Here is a 21143-nt window from a genome sequence, read left to right as displayed (position 1 = left end):
TTTGTTTGTCGATAAGGTTCGCAGCCATGTGTGCCTAGTAAACTGTTGGCGTGCCTTGCTTTCTGTCACTTTGCTCAAGGTGTGCTTCTGTGGGACCTGCTGGGCTGTAGGGGACCCAATGCCTTGTCTTGATTTCCATCAAAATGCTATTGATGGCATCTGTCAGACTCAGTGTGGGAATTGGGGGTGGGTGTTACTTGGAAGACTGCGGGGGTGTGGGGGGGAGCTTCAGTTTTATGTTTTTAAAAATCATCAGTGTAGGGGCTTGGAGATATGGCTCAGTAGTTAAGAATACTTGTTGCTCTTGCAGAAGACCTAGGTCCAATTCCCAGCACCTGCGTGGTGGCTTACAACTGTCTATAACTCCAATTCTAGAGTTACCATCTTCTGGCCTCTTTGGACACCAGGGATGCGCGCAAAGCATGTACATACATACATGCAGGAAAACACTGATATACATAAAACAGAAATGAAAATGATCTAAAGAACCATTAATGTACTTATATTTTAATTTCTCAACAAGCTGACAAGATCAATATGCCAGAATCTGCAATTTTTGACTTTTTCCGCAGTATTGTTGTTACTGTTCTCTTTTATGTACTCATGTACATGTGCACATGGCATATTTCCGTGGCATGCGTGTGGAAGTCAGTGGACCACACCCGGGAGTCACTTTTTCCCCTCCTACCGTGTGCCTGGAGAGCTGTCTCTCTGGCACAGATTTATTTCTTTGTGACACAGGCTGGTGCGCTACCCTAAGATGGCCTACAACTTGCTACATACATAGCCCATGCTAGCTTCAAACTTGCCATCCTCCTGCCTCAGCCTCCTCAGTGCTGGAATTACATGTGTGCACCACCCCACCCCACCCCCAGTGTACATTTGGCTGTCTCCAGTTTGCTGCAGTTTTGCTCTATAGTAGTTTTGGGTTCTGATTTTCTTGGCCGCTGTTGCCATGTATTATGGGGTGTACCTGGGGTTCTTTTACTAGTGTAGCTGTGACATGACGGAGAAAGAAAGTGGAACCGTAGCCCGACAGTTGAATCCCAGAGTCGAAACCCAGAGACTCAGGGTTGTCAAGTCTTTTCTAGCCCTCTCCACCATTCCATTAATCACATTTACCCCTCACTGAACTCCAGTACTAGTAATAATTTTTAGAAGTTCATTCCTATGGGCTCTGGGCTCTTGAGATGGCTCAGTGCTTAAAGAAGGGGCCACAAAGAAGGGGCACGCACGCGCGCGCGCGCACACACACACACACACACACACACAAAATAATTTCAGTGTTTGAACTAGAGATTTTGTTTAACTTGAACACATTGCTTGCAGATCTCATGAGACAAGGATTTTTTCCCTTTGTATGTAATTGCCACAAGGCCTTGAAAAAAAACTGGATGAGGTATCATCTAAAGAAATGCTAAATTATAAGGTAAACTTTTGTGGCTGGGTTTGCATTGTGTCGGTCTTAGCTAATGGTGTGAGGGGTGAATAACTGCAAAGAGTTTTAAAGCATAAAGTCATGATCATGATGTGGAAGTTATTTACAAGCCATAGAGATACTCTTACCTGTTATTCGTAGTGGCTATTGAGATGGCCAGAAGGTTCTGCCCTGAGTGTGCTCTGGCTCCCTTGTTCTCTGGGGGGAGCCTCCCTGTGCCTTTCTGGCCATGTGCTCTGGGCTAGGGTTGAACTGTCCCTTGTGCTGGGGTTTCAGTCCCTTCCAACCCTATCTTCAACTCTTTCCCTTTGAGGGTGGGTACTGTTTCCTGAAGGGTGGACATGGAAATGTCCCCAGACAAGAGGATAATTCTGCTGTTTGGAGGAGTGCATTCTGTAGTAAGTGCAGTGCCGCTGTGTGTGTGTGTGTCTCTCTGTGTGTGTGTGTGTGTGTGTGCACTTGTGTGCATGAGTATGTGTCTGTATGTCTCTCTGTGTGTCTGCATGTGTAGTGTGTGTGTATGCACTTGTGTGCATGAGTGTGTGTCTGTTTGTATGTCTCTCTGTGTGTCTGCATGTGTAGTGTGTGTGTGTGTGTGTGTAAGCCCACTAAGCTGAGGGTACCTAGAGAAGGATCTGAAGTATGGGAAGGAGGCTTTCCCCATTCCTGCTTGGATCCCTGTCCTGGCCACTCTGATCTTCACCCTCTTGTTCTTCACGTGGGTCACCGTCACGTCACTTCCTCTCTCCTGTTTTCTTTGGCCATTAGCACCCACTCCTGTCCACTCAGTGGTTATTCTTGTAGAACACACCGCTGCAACACAGCCTTACTCTTTCTCTGTAGCCTGGAGGCTTGGGCTGAGCTCAGAGGGTTGGAGACTCTACTCTCTTCACCTGGAGTCACTCACGGCATTATTTCTGCTGGCCAGGTGTCAGCCCAGATGTCCTGTGTGGGTGTGGTCTCAGGACTGCTTCTTCAGGGTAAGAGGGGTTGAGCTAGCGGCTTTTAGAGCATCGGGCCTGTATTGTGTGTGCTCTTTCTTCTCTCTTGTCAGTTGTATTTTCTACCACATTTTCTGCAGAGTCTGTTCCCAGGTGCTGGGTTTTGTGATTGGTGTGAGTTAGGATCCGGTGTTATTTTTTTCCACTCGGGCCACCCACTGCACTTGCAACATTTGTCAAATGTTCCATTTCTGTGCGTCTGCTGAGTGTCACCCTTCCATCCACGGGTGTGGCTCTTTTAAACACTCTGTTCTGTGCTACATTGTGTTACTGTAACTTTATCTATTGTTTTGCTCTCTGGCAGGGAAAGTACCTCAGTCTTGTTTTTCTTCTCCTTTGCTGTCTTTGGTGTTACAGGACTTTTTATTAGTTCTAGGAAAAATGTTGCCAGTGTGGTCTGCTTGAATGCAGATTCTCTGAGTTAAGGCAGTTTGGGCCTTTGGTAGATGGCTTGCTTGTGTAAAATGCTAATCCCAGGGACTAGGGCTAGACACTCATTCACAAATCAGGCTTAACCGTTATAAATGTTTGTGTCTTCTGTGGCCTAAGTCTGCTGCACTTAGTCGTTTCTAGAGTGTTGCGTGTGCTCGGTTATGTCTGGACTCTACCCTGTGTTTTGATCTGTTTCTGGTGTGTGCCCTTCTGCCGGGCTTTTCTTTATGCTGTCTTTATTTAAGCCTACCATTTTCCAGAAGAGCGGTGCATTCTGACCCATGTCTGTGATCTCATTCATTATTCTCTCTGTCCCGTCTCTTTCCTGAATTGCCTTTAAACATTCTGTTTGCAACTTACATAACCTGTCCCTATTTTCTCCCCTTTGCTCTTACAGTTTGGACATACTCTTTAGCCTAGCAGAAACCAAAGGTAGTTTTTCTTCTTCCGTTGGGCTCTGTCTCCTTCAGCTGTCTTTTAATTGTATCTTCCAAACAGTTTTTTTTTTTTTTTTTTTTTTTTTTCCGTTTTGTTAACAACAGAATGTCTTTCTGGGAGAGGAGATGGGGGTTGTCTTATATTTTAAGCCTAATCTGTATGAATGTCAGCATTGTATCATTTTAGTTTGTACACCAGATTTTTTTTTAGGGTTATGTGTTTAACAGTTTTCCCCCTGAAATACGTATTTTAGAGAATTTTTTTTTTAGTGGGTTATATGCTCTCATTCTGTTTCTAAGAGTTCTTATTGTATTCTCTTTCTGGGATAGTCTTTTGTTGTTTATTTGTGGGGTTCCAGGGGCTGAATTTGGGGCTTCACCAGTTTCTGGATGAAAATTTTACTACTGAGCTCTGTACCCTAAAACTTTGTGTGTGTGTGTGTGTGTGTGTTGGCTTTATTGTTTTGTGTTTGTGGGTGTTTTGCCTGAGTATATAGCTATTCACCACATGTGTGCATTGTCCCGGGACTGTCCTTACATATGCTTGTGAGCCACCATGTGGGTGCTGGGAATTGAACCTGGTTCCTCAGAAAGAGCAGCCTGTGCTGAGCCATCACGCCATACCCATACCTAAACTTTTGAGTGGTCATTCACTGAAATCACAGTTCCTATGAAGGTGTACTTGCTAGAATAAGGCACTGCTTTCAGATGGATTTACCAATCCTCTCTAAAAAAAAAAAAAAAAAAAAGAAGAAGAAACAAAAAAAAAAAAAAAAGGAAAACAAAACTTAACAAAACTTTGATTTATTTTTTTATTCATCAACTGTTTAATTTCTGTGACTACAGCTGTTATTATTATTTTAGAAATTCTATTAATTTGTATAGTCTTTTTTGAAAGCACTTTTTTGTTGTGAAAAATAATTTCAGCCTTGTTTTTATTTGGCATTTTGTATGGGGTCGCTGGATTTCCTGTGTTCCTTCTTCTGCCTTTACAGGGAATTACCTGTTCTGCTGCTGCTTGCTAGCTTGAAGTACATCTCCAGCCGCCTCGTGTTTTGTAATGCTGGGTTATGGCTTCCTGCTTGACCACGTCTCACCCCTGCACATACTGTGCAGCTGGAAATGCAGAGAGACCGTGTGAGGTGGTGTGGTGGCTTCAATGAGAATGGGCCCCAGGGGCTCAGATGTTTTAATGCTTGGTTTCCGGTTGGTAGGTTGCCACCACGCTTTCCTGTCATGGTGGTCTGGACTAACTATAAAACTATCAGCGAGCTTAGTTAACTGTTTTCTTTTGTAAGTTGCCTTGGTTACGGTGTCTCTTCACAGCAGTAGGACAGGAGGATTCCCCACCATTTCTCAGATGAAGCGCGTTGTGTACATTTGAACCCTTGCTACCCCCAAGGGCAGCCTTGTGATTATAGTCCAGGGGAGACCTCCTTTGCCCCCTTCTCCTTTCTCTCCAAGTTGTCCAACTCAGGGAGTTGGCTTCAGGGTTGTGTGTCCTCAGATAGGAGTGGCAGTGGCCCCCAGGTCCCTGCATGTTCAGATTCTACTTGGGAAGGGGTTGCTCTGCAAAAATCCTTCTACCCCAGGTTGTGGGCAGTGGACCTGAGTGTTGGCCTGGGACACGCAGCGCAGGTGGAAAGGGGGATGTCAGGCCCTACCTAGTTCATGTCTGTTGAACAGGAATCTGTTTAACCAGTCCCCAGGAATTCAGATGTGATTGTTATTGTCGCCTCGCCCCCCCCCGTGTGTGTGTGTGTGTGTGTGTGTGTGTGTGTGTGTCTCTTGTGTGCATGAATGTCTACATGTGTGCATGGGTATGTGTATGTGTATGCACAAGAGTACATGTGTGTATGTGAGTGTGGAATCTTCCTCCATCACTAACCTGTTATGTAGATGCCACCCCTTGTGACCTCCTCAGACCCCACCTCCAAATACCACCCAGTTGGTGTTGGGTGTTATTGTTTCAACATAGGATTGTGGGAAACATTTAATCCATGACAATTACGTTACATTGTCCAACATACAAACTATAAAAGTGTATGTCAAATGTATATGAAATATCATGGTAGTGACAATAAAAATTTATCGAGCCAAGATTATACTTGTATTCAGATGCGCGCGTGCGCGCGCGCGCACACACACACACACACACACACTTACTTCACTCTGTGTGGCTTTTAGCCAGGACTGTATGTGCTGACCCGCGTTTCTTCTGCTTCTCTGCGGCAGGGCACAGCCTCGGCAGTGAGCAAGGCAGCAGTGAGCTAACTCCAGAGGAGGGTGAAGGACGGGACCTGGAGTCCTCTGATGACACAGACCACAGCAGCAAGGTGAGAGATTTTCATTTTCACATTCGGGTCCTGCGGGATCGCAGCTGACACGCCACCTCTGCAGCTCTGTGTGCTTAGGCCTCCTCTCCCTGGGATGAAGTGGGTTTTTGCTTCTGAGATGTTACTAAATAGTTACAGCCTTGGTAACAAACCCATATTGGTGGGGGGGAGGGGCAGAAATCACTTGTAATGAATTGAGTGTTTCTTTCTTTAATTTCTGCCATGGCTGGAGTTCCCTGTTGGTGCTATAATTTCATCCCATTTCCCGCCTCCATCTTCATTTGTGGAGGATGAAGCGTCATCTCGAATGAGCGTAATTGAGTCAGCAATGCCTTCTTCCTACTTAGGGGCTCTGTAACGAGCTGCCTTTGAACAGTCTGCTCTCGGCTCTTGTTCGAGGTGCACTTTATTTTACATGAAAGGGAGAGGAAACTTTTCCCTATTAAGACAGTTATACTGCTCTTCAGTTGAATACTGTGAACAAAACTTTTCTTTTGATACTTTGGTGTCAAATGATGAAATTGTTGCCTTGTAATTCTCCATTGGTTCCAGACTTCCTGAAACAGCAGTGTTTAAAAACCCAAAAAGACATGTTTCCAGACTGCATCACAGTATTAGTTACATTTCTGTTCCTGTGATTACAACACTCAGACCATTGTCAGCTTCAGGGAGGGGAAAGGTTTATTTCATCTTAAACTTCAGGACACAGCTGATCCTAAGCAGGGACCCTAAGCAGAAACCATGGAAGAAGCCTGTTTGCTGGCTTACTCCAGGATAAAGTTTAGTTTGCTGGTTTGCTCCCCCCCCTCCCCGTTTTTAGAAACAGTGTCTGTTTTACTGTGTAGATCTGGCTGTCCCTAAACTTACAGAAATCCCTTGGCTCTACCTCTGAGTGCTAGGATGAAAGCTTATACCACCATGCTTGGCTTAACTAACTTCCTTATACAGTCCAGGACAATCTGCCTAGGGGATGGTACCACCCACAGTAGACTGAGCCCTTCTGCATCAATTAATAATCAAGGCAACGCCCCAGAGTCTTGCCCACATGCCAGTCTGATCAGGGCAGTCCCGTCTTCTCTCACATGACTCTGGTTTGAATGATTGTCTTGGTTACAATTAAGGCTATTCCATAATCACCTTGTCAGATAATGTTAATCTCTCCACTGCCCATTATTTTCCTTGACACTTACTGGTTACTCACATGAACAAATCACATATTGGAAGCCAGAAGAAGGGGTTGGATCTCCTGGAGCTTGAATTACAGGTTATTGTGCGCTGTTAAACGTGGGGAATGGGAACCAGACTGCAAAAGCAGGGTGGGGTGGGGCGGGGTGGGGCGGGGCGTTCATCAGAGTGTCCTTTGGGTATTGCCTTGATTAGTGACTAGTTCAGGCCCAGCTCACTGGGCGGGTGGGTGTTGTAAGGAAGCAGATTGAGGAAGCCATGGGAAGAGCCAGTCATCAGCTTCCTCCTGGTCTCTGCTTCAGCTCCTGGCTTGAGTTCCTGCTGGACTTCCCTCAGTATAAGACAAAGGGACCCTTTCCTCCCCCAAGCTGGTTTGCACGGTGTTTATCACAGCAATTGACACCCCGGAGTAAGCCAAGTTCTCTTCCCCATGGAGCCATCTCTCCCGGCTTCTTTAGGAGCCCTTGTTAGGTTAAATTTCTTATTTAAGAGATTTGAAAGCCAAAAAATTTCAAATTGTATTGGCAGATCTTGGTGACCAGGTGACCAGGTCCCACTGAATATTACTAATAAAGTTGTGCCTATTCTGTCTTTGGTGTATATCAGGGTACCATTTCATATGCAGTCATCTTTACAACACTCCTGAAAAAGACTGTCTCCAGTTCTTCTTACAGAGGAGGCTGGGGTTTGGGTTAGGCACTTGCTGGGAAACACATGTAGCTCTGTCTTAATGAAAGCAAGATAAAACCCCAGTCTGGCCCCAGGCCCTGTGTTACTAATGCCTGCATTTAAATTACCTGCAGCCAGATTGTTTTGTTCTGACATTCAATATCAGGCTTCATGAAAGAGGGAACTAATTTATTAGTGGTGCTAGAGGCCAATTAGATACACAGCCATGAGCCATTTAACCATTTTCCTAATGCTTAATCTTCCTAAAGTGTCTCTTGATTAAGGTTAAGCGCTTTGGTTGCATGGACTTGTTGGTATGTAAATTCATTTTTAAGTTGTGTTCTGCTGTAGCCTGGAAGGGACGATTAAGCCTTGTCTGCATGCACACTCACACATTCATCAGGTAGAGAAATAAACCTAATAAATTAATAGAAGCTGGATGGTGAAGTGGCTCAGCAGGTTAAGGAACATGTCGTCAAGCTTGACAACCTGGTGTCTGTCCCTGGGGTCCTTGCGATGGAAGGGGCTGTCTGAATCCTGTAGATCGCCCTCTGACCTCCATACGTGTACCATGACATGCCCCACACCCTGACATGCCTGCCCCCAACCGAATAATGAAATAAGTGATTAGTTTTCTTTTTTCTCTTTCTTTTGTGTTGTTTTGCTTTTAAAAGACAGGATCTCACTTTATTAGCCCTGGCTGCTATGTTGGCCACACTGGCCTGGATCATCTGTCCGAGGTCTCAGCCTCCAAAGTGCTGGGATTAAAGGTGTGCGCCACCATGTCCTGCTGCGTTCATTCTGGTGGGAAGTGTGAAGCTGGAAACCCCGTGGTGGTTTTTGTTTCTTGTGGGTTGTTTTGAGTGTGTTGTGTGTTCCCTTCTAAATGAACTGGATGGAGAGAAGTTGTTTGTATTCTCTTTTATATGAGGGTCAGTTGTGGGTGGTTTTCTGGAGCTGAGCACGTGGATAATTGTGAGCTTGTTGTTCACCGGAGAGGATTCAGGAGTGTCACCTTGAAGGGGGTGAGGTTGTCACAAGGCCACTGTCCCTTCTCAGCACCAAGGAGACTTGGTGACAACCCTAGTCTCCTCACCCTCGTGGCTTATTTCTCTCTGCAGCTTCTTACTGAAAACTCTCTATCTGAGGGATGAAGTGCAAGCCAGCCGAGGTCAGAGGGGCCTGCTTTCCAGGCCACCGGTTTGTTTCCCAGGCATTTCCAGTGCCTTTCCATTCATAGCTGCTTCTGCCCTTGTTTCAATGCTGGCTGTAATTGCTTGGGGATTTCATGCATGCTGTAACTGCGTCTGTTTTTCTGTGGTGAAGCGTTAGTGTAGAGTGTGGCAGGGCACACAGTTGAAAGAGCGGGTTTGCGTGGTGGGGGTTCCTTTGACACCGTGAGGGGAGCTGTGAAGTTGTCCTAGCTGGGACTTTAATACTCCTGTGCCGTTTGAGATGCTGGCCAATCAGCTGGTCCCGCTGCCGGCTGCAGGGCAGGGCCACCCGCAGCCTGGGGAGGCACTCTGCTTTCTTCTCTTGCTTGCTTTGGCGCTCTCTTTCTGGGACTTTTATTGTTGAGCCAGGTAAAAATCGAAGCATGAGTTCTTCCCCAAGGCAGAGCCTTTGACAGCCGCCCGGAGCGCAGGTGGGGAAGCAGGTGCCTCTCTGGGGGTTGCGGCCACGCTGTCAGCTCTGCGTTGAGATGTGGACACAGGTCTGTACTGGAGAGCCAGCATGGGATATCCCGGCGAGAGAATGCTCTGTGCATGCGGGGAAGGCGGCCGGGGCTTTCTGAGAATTTTAAGAAACTCCGGTCTCCTTGCTGACCACATGAAGTGCTGGGAGGAAATGCCATGAGACCATTTCCCTGAGGATGTCTGCGCTGTGGAAAATCAAGCGCAAACCCAGGATGGAGAATGACAGGGCTGGTGGCTCTCTCTACCGCACGCTTCACCTGGTGAGCGCTTTGCTGTTTTCTGTCCACTTTGGGGGAGACTGGCTCCTGTGCTCAACTGATGATGCTTATGCTTGTCCCACATGTCCTCATTTCATCCCCTCTCCTTCCAGACCCTTGCTGACAAAGAACATACATAAGTCGGGGCAGTTTTGGGCGGATGGGGTCAGTAGTTAGCATGCAGTTGAATTGGTGTTTCAGATTTAAGTGGTAGAGAGCTTTGGCTTTTTACTTACATTTTATTTACTTATTTATTTTGATCTTTTAAAACTACCACTGGTGTTTGCCTCCTTTTCTTTTGACTGCTGAGATTTTGAGTGCATTTTATGTTCCCCTCCCACCCCACCTCTGGCTAGGGACCGGGAAACAGCTGGCAGGGTTTTGCTGCCTTGGGCCTTATTTCTTTCTGCTGACTTGCAGTAGGTGAAGGAGGGTTGGTAAATTAACAGCATAGCATTAGCTGACCTACTTCAGCGCTTCAGCTCCCGTAGTAAATGCTAAGGCTCTAAAAAGGAAATGCACTGGTGAGCTCATGTCAAGAAACAGTTGAACAAAATCAAACTAAGCCTTTCCATACTGGCCCTAAGATGTGGGTCTGTTGTCTGTGCCTGGTGTTTGTTGTTTGAAATGTGTTAGAAGAGACCCAAAAGCTGGTAAAAATTTGTAGGAACTATGAATGACTGTAATGCCCTCTGAAACTGGTGGTTTTTTTTTTTTTTTTGTTTTTGCTCCACCATTCCCCCCCCCCCCAAAAAAAAGTTTAAATAAAGGCTGTAAGATTTGAGGCCACTTCTGCTCCTTTTAAATCCGTAGGAAGTGTTAAGTCGGTCAAAGGATAGTTTTGGAAGTCGCTCATCTGGAGGCAGACACTGCCTTTGGTGGTTGCATAACAGGAAGGCTTGAACAGCTGGGTCGCTCCAGTTGCTAGTGTGTCCTTAAGAGCCTGCCCACCCCCTTTGTCCTTTCTTTTCATCTTGCACAGGGAGGGAGAGGAGGTCACAAGCACCCAGCCCCATGCTGACCTTGGTAAAGTGGCCTGACCCCTCCTTGGTTGTCTGGCCTCCTCTGTATATTGGCTGAGTCTCACTTGGGGCATCTCTCCCCCCCTTCCGCAGTTTTAAAGGCCCCAGTACCTACACGTGCTGCTCCTTCGCTTCTTTCTACTGATGGTGGAGAGACACCATTGTCCCCTGCTGCAAGTACCTGGGCTGTCTGGCTCTGGCCCCAGAGCCAGCGCTGCCTTCATGTAGGAGTTTGTTGGGAACCTCCCACCCAGGCTGCCTGGCTGAGGCATGTGTGTGTGTGTGTGTGTGTGTGTGTGTGTGTGTGTGTGTGTGTGTGTGTGTGAGAGTTACCCACAGCCACCTGACAGCCAGCCATTGGAGTGCCCAGTTCTTTACAGGTACCACGGACAGGGTCCAGGCTGACTTTGACCTAATTAGGAGTTTAATCACACTGGCAGGCAGTCGAGGGAGCTGGAGATTTAACTGGGCAACAATATGTGGATTCAGTAGCTTAGAGACATTCCAAGGGGGCCCTGCATTTCAGATTTCCTTCGAAGGATATGTTAGAGGTAATATTTTAATCAAACAAAACTCTCAAACAAACTTTGTAGCAGCTTTTAAATCATCTCCAAATACATATTCTTTTTCAAGTAACATGTATTGGTTGGGGGGGGGCAGCTGCTAGAGCCAATGGCGGTGGATGTACCCCAAAGTGTGTTCCTTGAGTTGGAGAGCAGAGTGTTGTGAAGGATTCTATTCAGCTTCAGCTAATATTAGGGGTGGGTCTAATGAGGAGGGGTGGTTGCGGGTGGGTTCTCCAAGGGAGCCCCATAGAGCGTTTAGATATTTTCCAAGAAGCTAAGGGAACAGGGCACTGGTTGTCAGCTGGGACTGTCTGCCTGTGAGTTTTTCTCCAGACGGGCACGTTTTACAGTCCCCTTTATCTGTGGGATACACCCTGACACCCTCAGTGGTGGTCACTACCAATTCCTATGTCTACTGCATTTTTTTTCTCATGCATACATGTCCTTGATAAAATTTAATGTTAAATTGGGCACAGCAAGAGATTAATAACGACCAATAAACAGAGCAGTTGTACATAAAACCCACAACAATGTAAGAACATAAAATATAAAGTACTTTAATAAAGGCCTTGTAAACAGGGTTTCCCCTGAAAGAGTCAAAACAAAATCTTAGCGTTTTCTGATAACTGAAACCTCAGGAAGCAACCCCAAAGATAAAGTCGGATTGCCACACTTCCTGTAGTTACCATGAGTGTGCGTGCGTCTGTGTATAACATACACATATATGTTGTTTATGTGTGTTGTATATATACACATACATGCATACATACGTTTAGGATAGATTTGGGGTTCTAACAGAAGAAAGGAGAACACATAGGCTCCTCAGGGGAGGCATGGAGAACCAGAGTGGGTCCTCCCTAGCTACAGTGCCGCTTCACAGAGACCAAGGCGGCTCCCCTGTTCACAGCCATGGAAATAGTTAGGTTTTCATGATATCACAGAGGAACCAAGAGCCCAGAGACCCCATTCCATACCTTCTGCATTTAACCAAAACGCGTGACACCTCCAGGTGGGTCATGACTTTTGGAATGCCTGCCTCTCTTGTGTCAGGACCTCTTAGAAGGCTTGGCTTTTGGACAGTTGAGGGATCTGCTTGGAATAATATATAAGGTCCCACGGGCAGTCGTCTCAATGACAAACGTACAAGAAAGGGTATCCTGCCATAATTGGAATTCGGTGAAGGCTGTGTTTGTTGTGGGAGTTGTGTGTGAAGGTCAGCTAGCTGTGGCTGGAATTGTTCCGGAAGCAAAGGTGCCAGGCCTGTGTGTGTGTGTTTGTTTGTTTGTTAGGTTTCTTGACCAGGCAGCAAATCAGAGCAGCCCAGGGGAGTGTGTGATAGGGTGGGGTCAGGGCACCGGTCGTCAACTCTGATAGCCTCTGCCTGTGAGGTTTTCCCCAGAAGGGCATTTTATCTCCCCCCAACCCTGTCATAACCGCATTAGAAAACATTACCCGTCTTAATTATCATTAGATCATTAGAAGGAAGGAGGCACATACAATTTGTTAAGATAGATATATTTGTTTCCTTGCTTCTATTGTTATGACAAATCCCAATTTGACTCTATCAAGGGGACCCCAAGCCAGTGTGTGGGCACATACCGGAGTCCTTTGTTTCTGCACAGACAGGCTTTGATGTAAACAGGCGTTTTCTCCTTTTTCTAACAATCTTAGTGAGGGAAAACCCACAGAGCCACAGTGTAGCCCATGTGGGTGAGTTTCCCATCACCTAAGTGAAGAATTTCAGTAGGGACATTACATGCCTGAAACACACAGTTTCCTGGAGGATCCTAAAAAGTACCTATGATAGATGACATGCTCTTTCTGGCAAGTACTGGAGTTAGCAGTGGCGGTAAATAAGCCATGGCAATTGTAAGAAAATTAGAATGATAGCCATGTGAATCGCAGTCCAGGTTCTGGGCTTTCCTGCCTTATGCTGCCCCTAATGCATCTCTGTGTGTGTGTGTGTGTGTGTGTGTGTGTGTGTGTGTGTGTGTGTGTGTGGTGGGGTCTGAGAAACTCTGTCTGTGTGCTCTTTTGCATATGCAAACCACCCTTCACTGTATTTAAATCCCGGCCCAAGAAATATACTAGGTCCTACTTTCCTGCCTTATCACAGCTGTGACACGAAGCTCTGTGGACTATCTGTTGTTTGAGGAAAAAAATGTTTATCCTAGATGATAAGTCATTCTTCATTAACGCCATCATTTCCTGGAGAAGGGCGCTTTTGTGTTTGGGATTGAACAGACAGTAGAAGGCCTGGAGGACTAGAAGGTAGAAGGTGCCCACCCAACATTACTGACCTGCAATAGACAGACAAGCCAGGTTGCCTGCAGCCAACAGTTCCATGAGACCTTTAACTTCTGCAGTCAGGGAACAGACAAGTTTGGATGTCTGTGAGTTCAAGGCCAGCTTGGTTTATATAGTGAATTACAGGACAGCCAGAGACACATGTATGTATGTATACATGTATGTATGTATGTATGTATGTATGTATGTATGTATGTATATGTGTGTATATATATATCGAGGCCTTGTCTTTACAGACAACCCCAAGCCAAATGCTAGTACCTTTTCTTGCCAGTGTAGACCCTGACTTGAAGGGTCCGAGCTGTGGGATTGGGATGATTAGGGGATCATGGGCTTCACTGGATGAGGTGAGCCCCTGAGCCCACGGGGTTACCGCAGCCTTCAGACATCATCACTCCATAGGGTGGGACTGTAGATTCCCAAACTTGTTGGGTGAGGACATCTTGGGCAATCATTGAAGCCTTCCCCTCAGTCATGTCCTCCTGGGGCTAAGGTCCAAGGTGGCCTCGCTTCAGGGTCAGCCACGTTGTGCCAAAGGGGAGCAGAGGAGCTGGAAACAGAACTTACCAAAGGTCCAGTCAGCCGTCTAAATGTGAAAGTTTTTAATGATCACACACAGACATTGTCTTCCGGCATGCTAAGTAAGTAGAGAGTGCACACAACAGCATCTGGTGACTGAGTATTGGTCTTTGTGTGATATGTTATCAACCCCTAGCTTCTCATTGTCATACAGAATGGCTCAAAACATTGGTTTGGGGCTCGGGATGACACAAGAGCACTTAGGTGTATCTGAGATCCGGGTTTCCTTCCTAGTGGTGTCTCATTCCAACCCCCCCCCCCCAGCACTCCCCAGAAGTGCAGGCTCTGAAATGTGCTTGGGTGGTTAAATTCTGCATCTGCCACTGCCTCTTCCTAGTTGTGTGACCTGGATGAGTTATTACCCTCTCTGGGACTCCTTTGTTTCAACTGCTCAGTGGGACTTGTAATAGCCCTTCTCACACCCTGTGAGTATTAAATACCCCAGACTCTCACACCCTGTGAGTATTAAATACCCCAGACTGGTGTGCCTGGTGGGCGGTGAGCACTCACATACTCTCATTATTATGGTTGTCGGCACTCAAGGATCCTAAGTGTGGAACATTTTGGGAAACACAGAGCAGTCCAATGTGACAATTCATTAAGTTGGAGAATGCCTTGAGGTGAGCTGGATGCCTCCAAGGCCCCGGCTAAGAGGTGATTCCATCTGCTTTGCCTTATCACCCGTGCCCCACAGAGCACAGAACAGGTTGCCGCGTTTTGCCGGAGTCTGCACGACATGAACACCTCTGACTCGAGCCCATCTCCTCAGGACGCCACAGGCCCTCAGCTGGCAACCACACGACAACTGTCGGATGCCGATAAACTGCGCAAAGTGATCTGTGAGCTGCTGGAGACTGAGCGCACCTATGTGAAAGTACGTCTGCCTCCCCTGCCTCAGGGCCTTACCCACCTTCTCTCACCGTCGGAGTGAGTCTGTTGCTACGTAGGCGTAGGGACACCGTGACCATGGTAACGCTTATAAAGGAAAGCATTTAAATGAGGCTGGCTTATGTTTCAGAGGTTCAGTCCATTATCCTCATGGTGGGACATGGCAGCGTGCACGCAGACATGGTGCTAGAGAAGGTGCTAAGCATTCTGTATGTTACATGCAACAGGAAGTAGACTGTCACACTGAGGGAAGCTTGAGCAAAGGAGACCTCAAAGCCCGCCTCCACAGTGACACACTTCCTCCAACAAAGCCACACCTCCTAATAGTGTCACTCCCTTTGGGGGCCTTTTCCTTTCAAACCACCACTACACTTCCTGAGGTTTAACCAACACCAAGGTCAAAGCACAAATGTCAAGATCTTGATTTTTTTTTTTTTTAATGGAACTAGTATATTAAATAACATTGATAAATATAAATTCTTAATTATTGTATATATTTATGTAATTGGTGGTGAACATTAAATCATCTTCCCAGCTTTTCTAAAACTACCATAAGCTATTACTAAATCTGAGTAGAGGGCCTGGTGAGATGGCTCAGTGGATACGAGTACTTGCTGTGCAAGCACGAGGACCTGAGTTCAAATCTCAGTTCCCACACTGACTGCATGGCCCTATAACTGCATCTCCTGGGGGCAGAGGAAGGCAGATCCCAGGAGTTTGCTGGCCTGCCTAGCCCAAAGCTTGGCGGGCCCCGGGTTCAGTAAGAGATTCTCTCTCAAGGAAATACGGTGGAAGGTGATTGAGCCAAACACCTGACATCTTTCTCTGGCTTCTCCAGGCATGGTATTTGTACATGTCACACACACACACACGCGCGCGCGCCCACACACACACACACACACACACACACACAAGCACACACATGCATGCACGCACGCGCGCGCACACACACACTAAATTAAGTGCCTTTTAAAATGTAGGATCCTACTAGATGAGCTTTAATAAGAAAACTGTGTAACCAGTCATAAATAAAGCTTTTGAGCACTCATGAAAATGGACTGATAGAAGTCTTTTCATAACTGAATGAGAGTCTAGGTAGAAGTGTCGCATCTGTCTCCTGGGTGTTATTAATTGTCCTGTTCCCACCCCAATTGACAGCAATGAGAATCTAGTTGTTTGTTTGTTTAAGACAAGGTCTCACTCTGGAGCCCAGGCTGGCCTGAGTTCAAGATTCTCTGCTTCAGACTCCCACATACTAGAATCTCAGCCTACGCCTCCAAGGAGCAGCAATCAGCTTTTAACCACTTACTTACATTTTAGTCTAAATCAGTCTAAATATTTTGAGTCTAGCATATTGTGACCCACAGGCCATATCTAACCTGCTGCCTGTTTTAGAAAATAAAGTTTTATTGGGACACAGTCATGCTCATTCCTGTATGGAGCTCTTTAGCCTGCTCGCAGAGTATACCGTGAGTTAAAGAATCCGTTTCAGCTGTGCCCGTGGGCCGCCTGTTCTTGTCTTAGTGGACTTACATCACTGGCTCCTTAGCGCTCAGCACAGTTTGTGTTTTCAGCCCATAGACACTTGTAGACTTGGGTATACTGATGAAGTGTCCTTCTGGTTTGTAGGACTTGAACTGCCTCATGGAGAGGTACCTGAAGCCCCTTCAGAAGGAGATCTTTCTCACCCAGGATGAGGTATGGTTGGCTGTCTTGATACTGTGTGGGGTGCGCTGCTAATTGACTTTATGTTGAAGAATGGGACAGTGACACCCATAACACTGGGTGCATCTGGAATCCATTTGGTCATAGCAGGTCACATAAAGCCTGTGAAGTTGGAGCGTGAGGGACAGCCCTATTCTGTAATAGCAGACTCAGAAATCATACAGCCAGGTCCAAACAATGTTTTTGATCCTTCATGTAATATGGGGTACGTTAAATTCTCTTTCATTTCTTTAGCTTGATGTACTCTTTGGAAATTTAACCGAAATGGTCGAGTTTCAAGTCGAATTCCTTAAAACTCTAGAAGATGGAGTAAGACTGGTCCCTGATTTGGAAAAGCTTGAGAAAGTTGAACAATTCAAGGTAAGCCTCACACTCAAGCCACTGAAAGCTGCCACTCCATGTCACTGCTGGGTCAGGATGAACCCCTATGCCATGCCATGCTGCAGGTGTCTTGTTCTTTGGGAGGCTGTAGAGCTCACAGTACTGAGGGCTTGGCAGGACTCCTGGGTGGAGGGGCTGGGCTTCCTCAGGGGAGTTGGTGGAGAGAGGCCACTTCATCTTTCTTGTCAGACGCTATTGATTCCATTAAATGTCTCCTTTGGAAGCTGCATGGACCTTCAGGTTACATTAGCCAATAGCAAGTTAAATACATTAACTAGTAACAAATTCAATTAGTCCTCTGCTGTGTCAGTAAAAATCAGTTTATCCTGTTCTGGGGAACTTTGCTTGATAGAAATGCTGATTGCTGCCCAGATGGACAGCATCCTTGTGGTCCTCAAGAACACGTGTGACTCCTGTCTGAGTAAGGGTTACTCACCCTCCACTCATTTCCTCTCACCTGGGTGGTATTCCTTGGAAGGAGTTTCCCGTTCCATATTTCATATCAACAAAACTCACTGATGTGTGTGTTGGCTTACATGTCACCCCGTGCTTTTAAAAGTAAGACCAGCTATGGTATGGTTGACACAGCATTTTGCTTATTTAAAGTACAGGCTCTGATAATGTATGTGCGTATGAGTGCGCATGCGCGCATACACACACACACACACACACACACACACACACACACACACACACCTACTGTGAAACCATCACTACAGTCAGGACAATGACATAATCATCTCTGAAAGCCAGTTCCTGCCTACCCCTGTGATTTCCCTCTCCTGCCTGTCACTGCCTCCCAACCACAGGCATCCCGACATTATAGGTTTGTTCACATCAGGCTGATGGAACTTCCTCTGGGGAATTTTCAGGTGAGCAGCATTGGGCAGCCGCAGTCACAGTATGGGAATCCCTCCCATCCTGTGCAGCTCACATGGAGGTCCTGCTTTATCTGTTGCTGTATGGTGAAACACTTCGTAACTGTTACTGTATGCAAAGAAGTGTTTTTTTTTTTTTTTCTCCCCAGATTTTCCTGTGTAGTTTGTGATCATGACTTGAATAGCCATGTTGTATGTTGTATATATGTAGTCCTACAGCCATGGCACTTGAGAAGTATAGGAAGGGTTGAACATGAATGAGGAAGAGTTTTTAGGTCTCTGATTACTGTGAATGCCAATTAAGTATGGTCTAAAGTAGACATTTTCTCCATTAATAGACTATCTCCGAATTATGTCAGATAAACTGTGTAGTTGGAAACTCAGGTTATCATTTACATCTAAGGTGTTAAGCCCTTGTTTGGAGCCTAACTTTAATTACTTTGTAAAAATTATCATCATCATCATCATCATCATCATTATTACTATTATGGTGATGATGATGATGATGTGTGCACGTGCTATGGTGGAGTCAGTTCTAGCCTGCCACCTTACATGGGTTCCAGGGACAGAGCTCCCAAGTTTTAACTGCTGAGTCACCTCGTCTCCTGTGTTGTAATTCTAAGCCTGTCTCTAAGCAAGGCCAGACCCATGTGAACTTTCTGGAAGATGTTTTTCTGAGGCTTGCTCCCTTGTTCGTTCTCATAAAATGCGTGGGATAAAAAGCATCCCACACCAGGTGTCTCCCCGTCCTAACAAGAAGGTCTGTCCTGCTGTGAGGTCTGTCCTGCTGTGTCCCCTTGGGGCCCCAGTCGATGCAGAACAGACGGAGCTGCTGTCCATGCTTGAAGGTGACACTTGCTTTGGAACTGCTTAGGTTCTCATCTACTCCCTGGCAGAGCACAGAGGGGCTTTGGAGAAGGGGGAGGTGGTAGCCAGGGTCCTGCCTTCTCCACTTTGGTGTAAGCCTTCCCTGCATTTGTCTGGTTTGTCCCTGCCAAGAAGGAACTCATGAGTGAGCTCAGGGTGTTTCTTTCCCAAAAATCTTTTATTTTCTCATCAGCATTCAAACATCTCAGTTAGGTCCCACATAAATACTGGAAAAAAAAAATAAAAAAAAAAAAAAAAAAAACTCGACATCTATAGAATTCATTTTAAACCAAAGTATTTTTCCTACAACCAGTTTAGCTCCTTGGTGCACAGAGAAAGGCTTTGACAGGCCTGGAGATTCTGGGTGGTGCAGAGAGGGACACAGTGTGATTTCCCTGCTCTGTCTCTGCCGCTCAGGTCTCTGCTGGGTCTGCTGGGAGGGGAATGGAGCCCATCGTATGTTTTCTCTTTAATCTAGAAAGTGCTGTTCTCTCTGGGGGGCTCCTTCCTGTACTACGCGGACCGCTTCAAGCTTTACAGTGCCTTCTGTGCCAGCCACACGAAAGTCCCCAAGGTCCTGGTGAAAGGTAAGGCCGGCCTGGGTGGTTTAGACGGGTGTGTTGGTTGCCAAGTCACATTTGTGTGGATAAAGTGGTCACTGTCTTAAATTCATCATTTATCAGTTTTCTTGCGATGAAAATTTTGACTCAGCCATTTTGGGCTGGCATCTTCTTGCAATAATGTAAAAAACCAACCCCCTCTCTCTTTTATGAGACATGGTTTTTCTGTGCAGCCCTGACTGTCCCAGAATTCACTCTGTAGACCAGGCAGAGATCCTCCTGCCTCTGCCTCCCAAGTGCTGGGATTAAAGGCGTCTGCCAGCACTGCCCAGCTGGTCCTCCTTTTCCTTAATGCCTGTTATAATTCACTGTGCATCATGCATTCTCTGTTCCCGAGGGTCATCTTTCCAGTGGCGTGGTAGCAGCTGTCGGTACTACTTCTGAAGTTATTTCACTTATTCATGAAAATTCTCACTGCAGTTATCTCTGCGCAGACCGGAATGTAGTTCTCATGCTGGGAAAGCCCTGTCTTCTAATTGCCCTCTCCCTCCCTTCTCACCCCCCCCCCCCCCCCGCTTCTCCACCTCCTCCCCTTTCTCCTCCCACATCTCCCCCTTCCTTCTTCTAAGAATCCAACTTAGGGTCTAATGTGTGTAAGATAAACTCTACCATTGAGCAGCCCCTAGCCCAGATTCTTCCCTGGGGGATGGTTGAGAAAATAAACATTATGTAAGTCTCCAGAAACTTTCTGCAGCCTCCACAGTTCAGTGTATGGTGGTCCTCCGTGTGTAAACGTTGGTCTCCCAGAAGTAAGAGAGGTATGGAAATTAGCTGAGGCCGAGGACAACAGGGGTTGGGGCTCGGAAGAGGATGGATAATGGAACTAAACAGATGAGACCTGTGTGCACAGCAGAGGACATAGCACAGTGGTATAGAGTGCTCACCTTGCGTGCAGAAAGCCTTAAGTTCAAGCCCAGTGCCTCCAAGAGAAAAATCAGGAAGCACGAAGGAGTGATGGTGGTTGACAATAGTTAGAGGAGACAGAGTGTGTATTGTCAATGCAAAGTGGTGAGAATGTTTGTGACGGAATTCTGATTGCTCTTGCTGCTGCTGACCATGTAAGCATGTATTAAAATACCACACCCAACCCCATGAATATGTATAATTACTACATTTCCATTTTTAAAAAGCTACGTCTGGTCCATTGTGGCAGCACACATCTGTAATTCCAGCACTCAGGAAACTGAGACAGTAGGGTAGGATCTTGAGTTCAAGACTAGCCTAGTCTATCTGGCTAGATCTTGTCTTTAAAATACAAACAACAAACAATAAAAACCCCAGCCCAATTCAGTTTAGTGGAAAAGTTTTCACAAGTCAGTGTAGTAATACTCTCCCTGTATTAGCCACACTGGGACAGAGTCCCTCCCAGAGGTGTTAGAGAAGTGTCTCTTTGGAAGACAGAATCAGTACAAGGTTTGGCTTTGGTCTCTGGAAGTGAGTGTGCTGTTCCTCCAATGCCTTGCAGCTGACAGGAAAACATTTCTCATCAAGTCCCTGCTTGAATAATTTCCATGCGTTGTGTTTATGTTTGCTACCCAAGAGAACTAGCTCGGCTTAAGTGAAAAACAATGTTAGGAGATACTAGAATAATTCAGGTCCTTGGATAACAAAAGACTCTGCCCCAGATAATGTGAGGCATTCTGGGAGTGCTAGTTTTTGCAGCAGGATTCTGAGAATTTCCAGGCCATGCTGTGTAATCTTAACCCATGTTGTCACATGTGTATTGACTGTGTGTGTGTGTTTCTTTTAAGACTCTTATTGATTGCCAATCATTATCAGATTGCCAAAGTAAACATTATAGGGTTATTTGCTCTGTAGTGAAGTTATGCATGCATTATATTCTTTCAAGCGATTAGTA

General features: G+C 46.2%; 1 protein-coding gene across 1 annotated transcript in view; it reads left to right on the top strand.

Annotated features, from left to right (window-relative positions):
• The window catches only part of Tiam1 (TIAM Rac1 associated GEF 1), a 119075-nt gene that overhangs the window by 79845 nt on the left and 18087 nt on the right, over positions 1 to 21143 (top strand). Inside the window, exons 14-18 of the mRNA XM_051191808.1 lie at positions 5544 to 5644; positions 14621 to 14800; positions 16444 to 16512; positions 16774 to 16899; positions 19144 to 19252. Coding sequence (XP_051047765.1) covers positions 5544 to 5644; positions 14621 to 14800; positions 16444 to 16512; positions 16774 to 16899; positions 19144 to 19252 — 585 coding nt within the window. The remainder of the gene's footprint in view (positions 1 to 5543; positions 5645 to 14620; positions 14801 to 16443; positions 16513 to 16773; positions 16900 to 19143; positions 19253 to 21143) is intronic.

The sequence above is a fragment of the Phodopus roborovskii genome, unplaced genomic scaffold (genome assembly GCF_943737965.1).
Source record: "Phodopus roborovskii unplaced genomic scaffold, PHOROB, whole genome shotgun sequence".
NCBI classification, from domain to species: Eukaryota; Metazoa; Chordata; class Mammalia; order Rodentia; family Cricetidae; genus Phodopus; species Phodopus roborovskii.
This window is presented reverse-complemented; position numbering and strand designations above follow the sequence as displayed.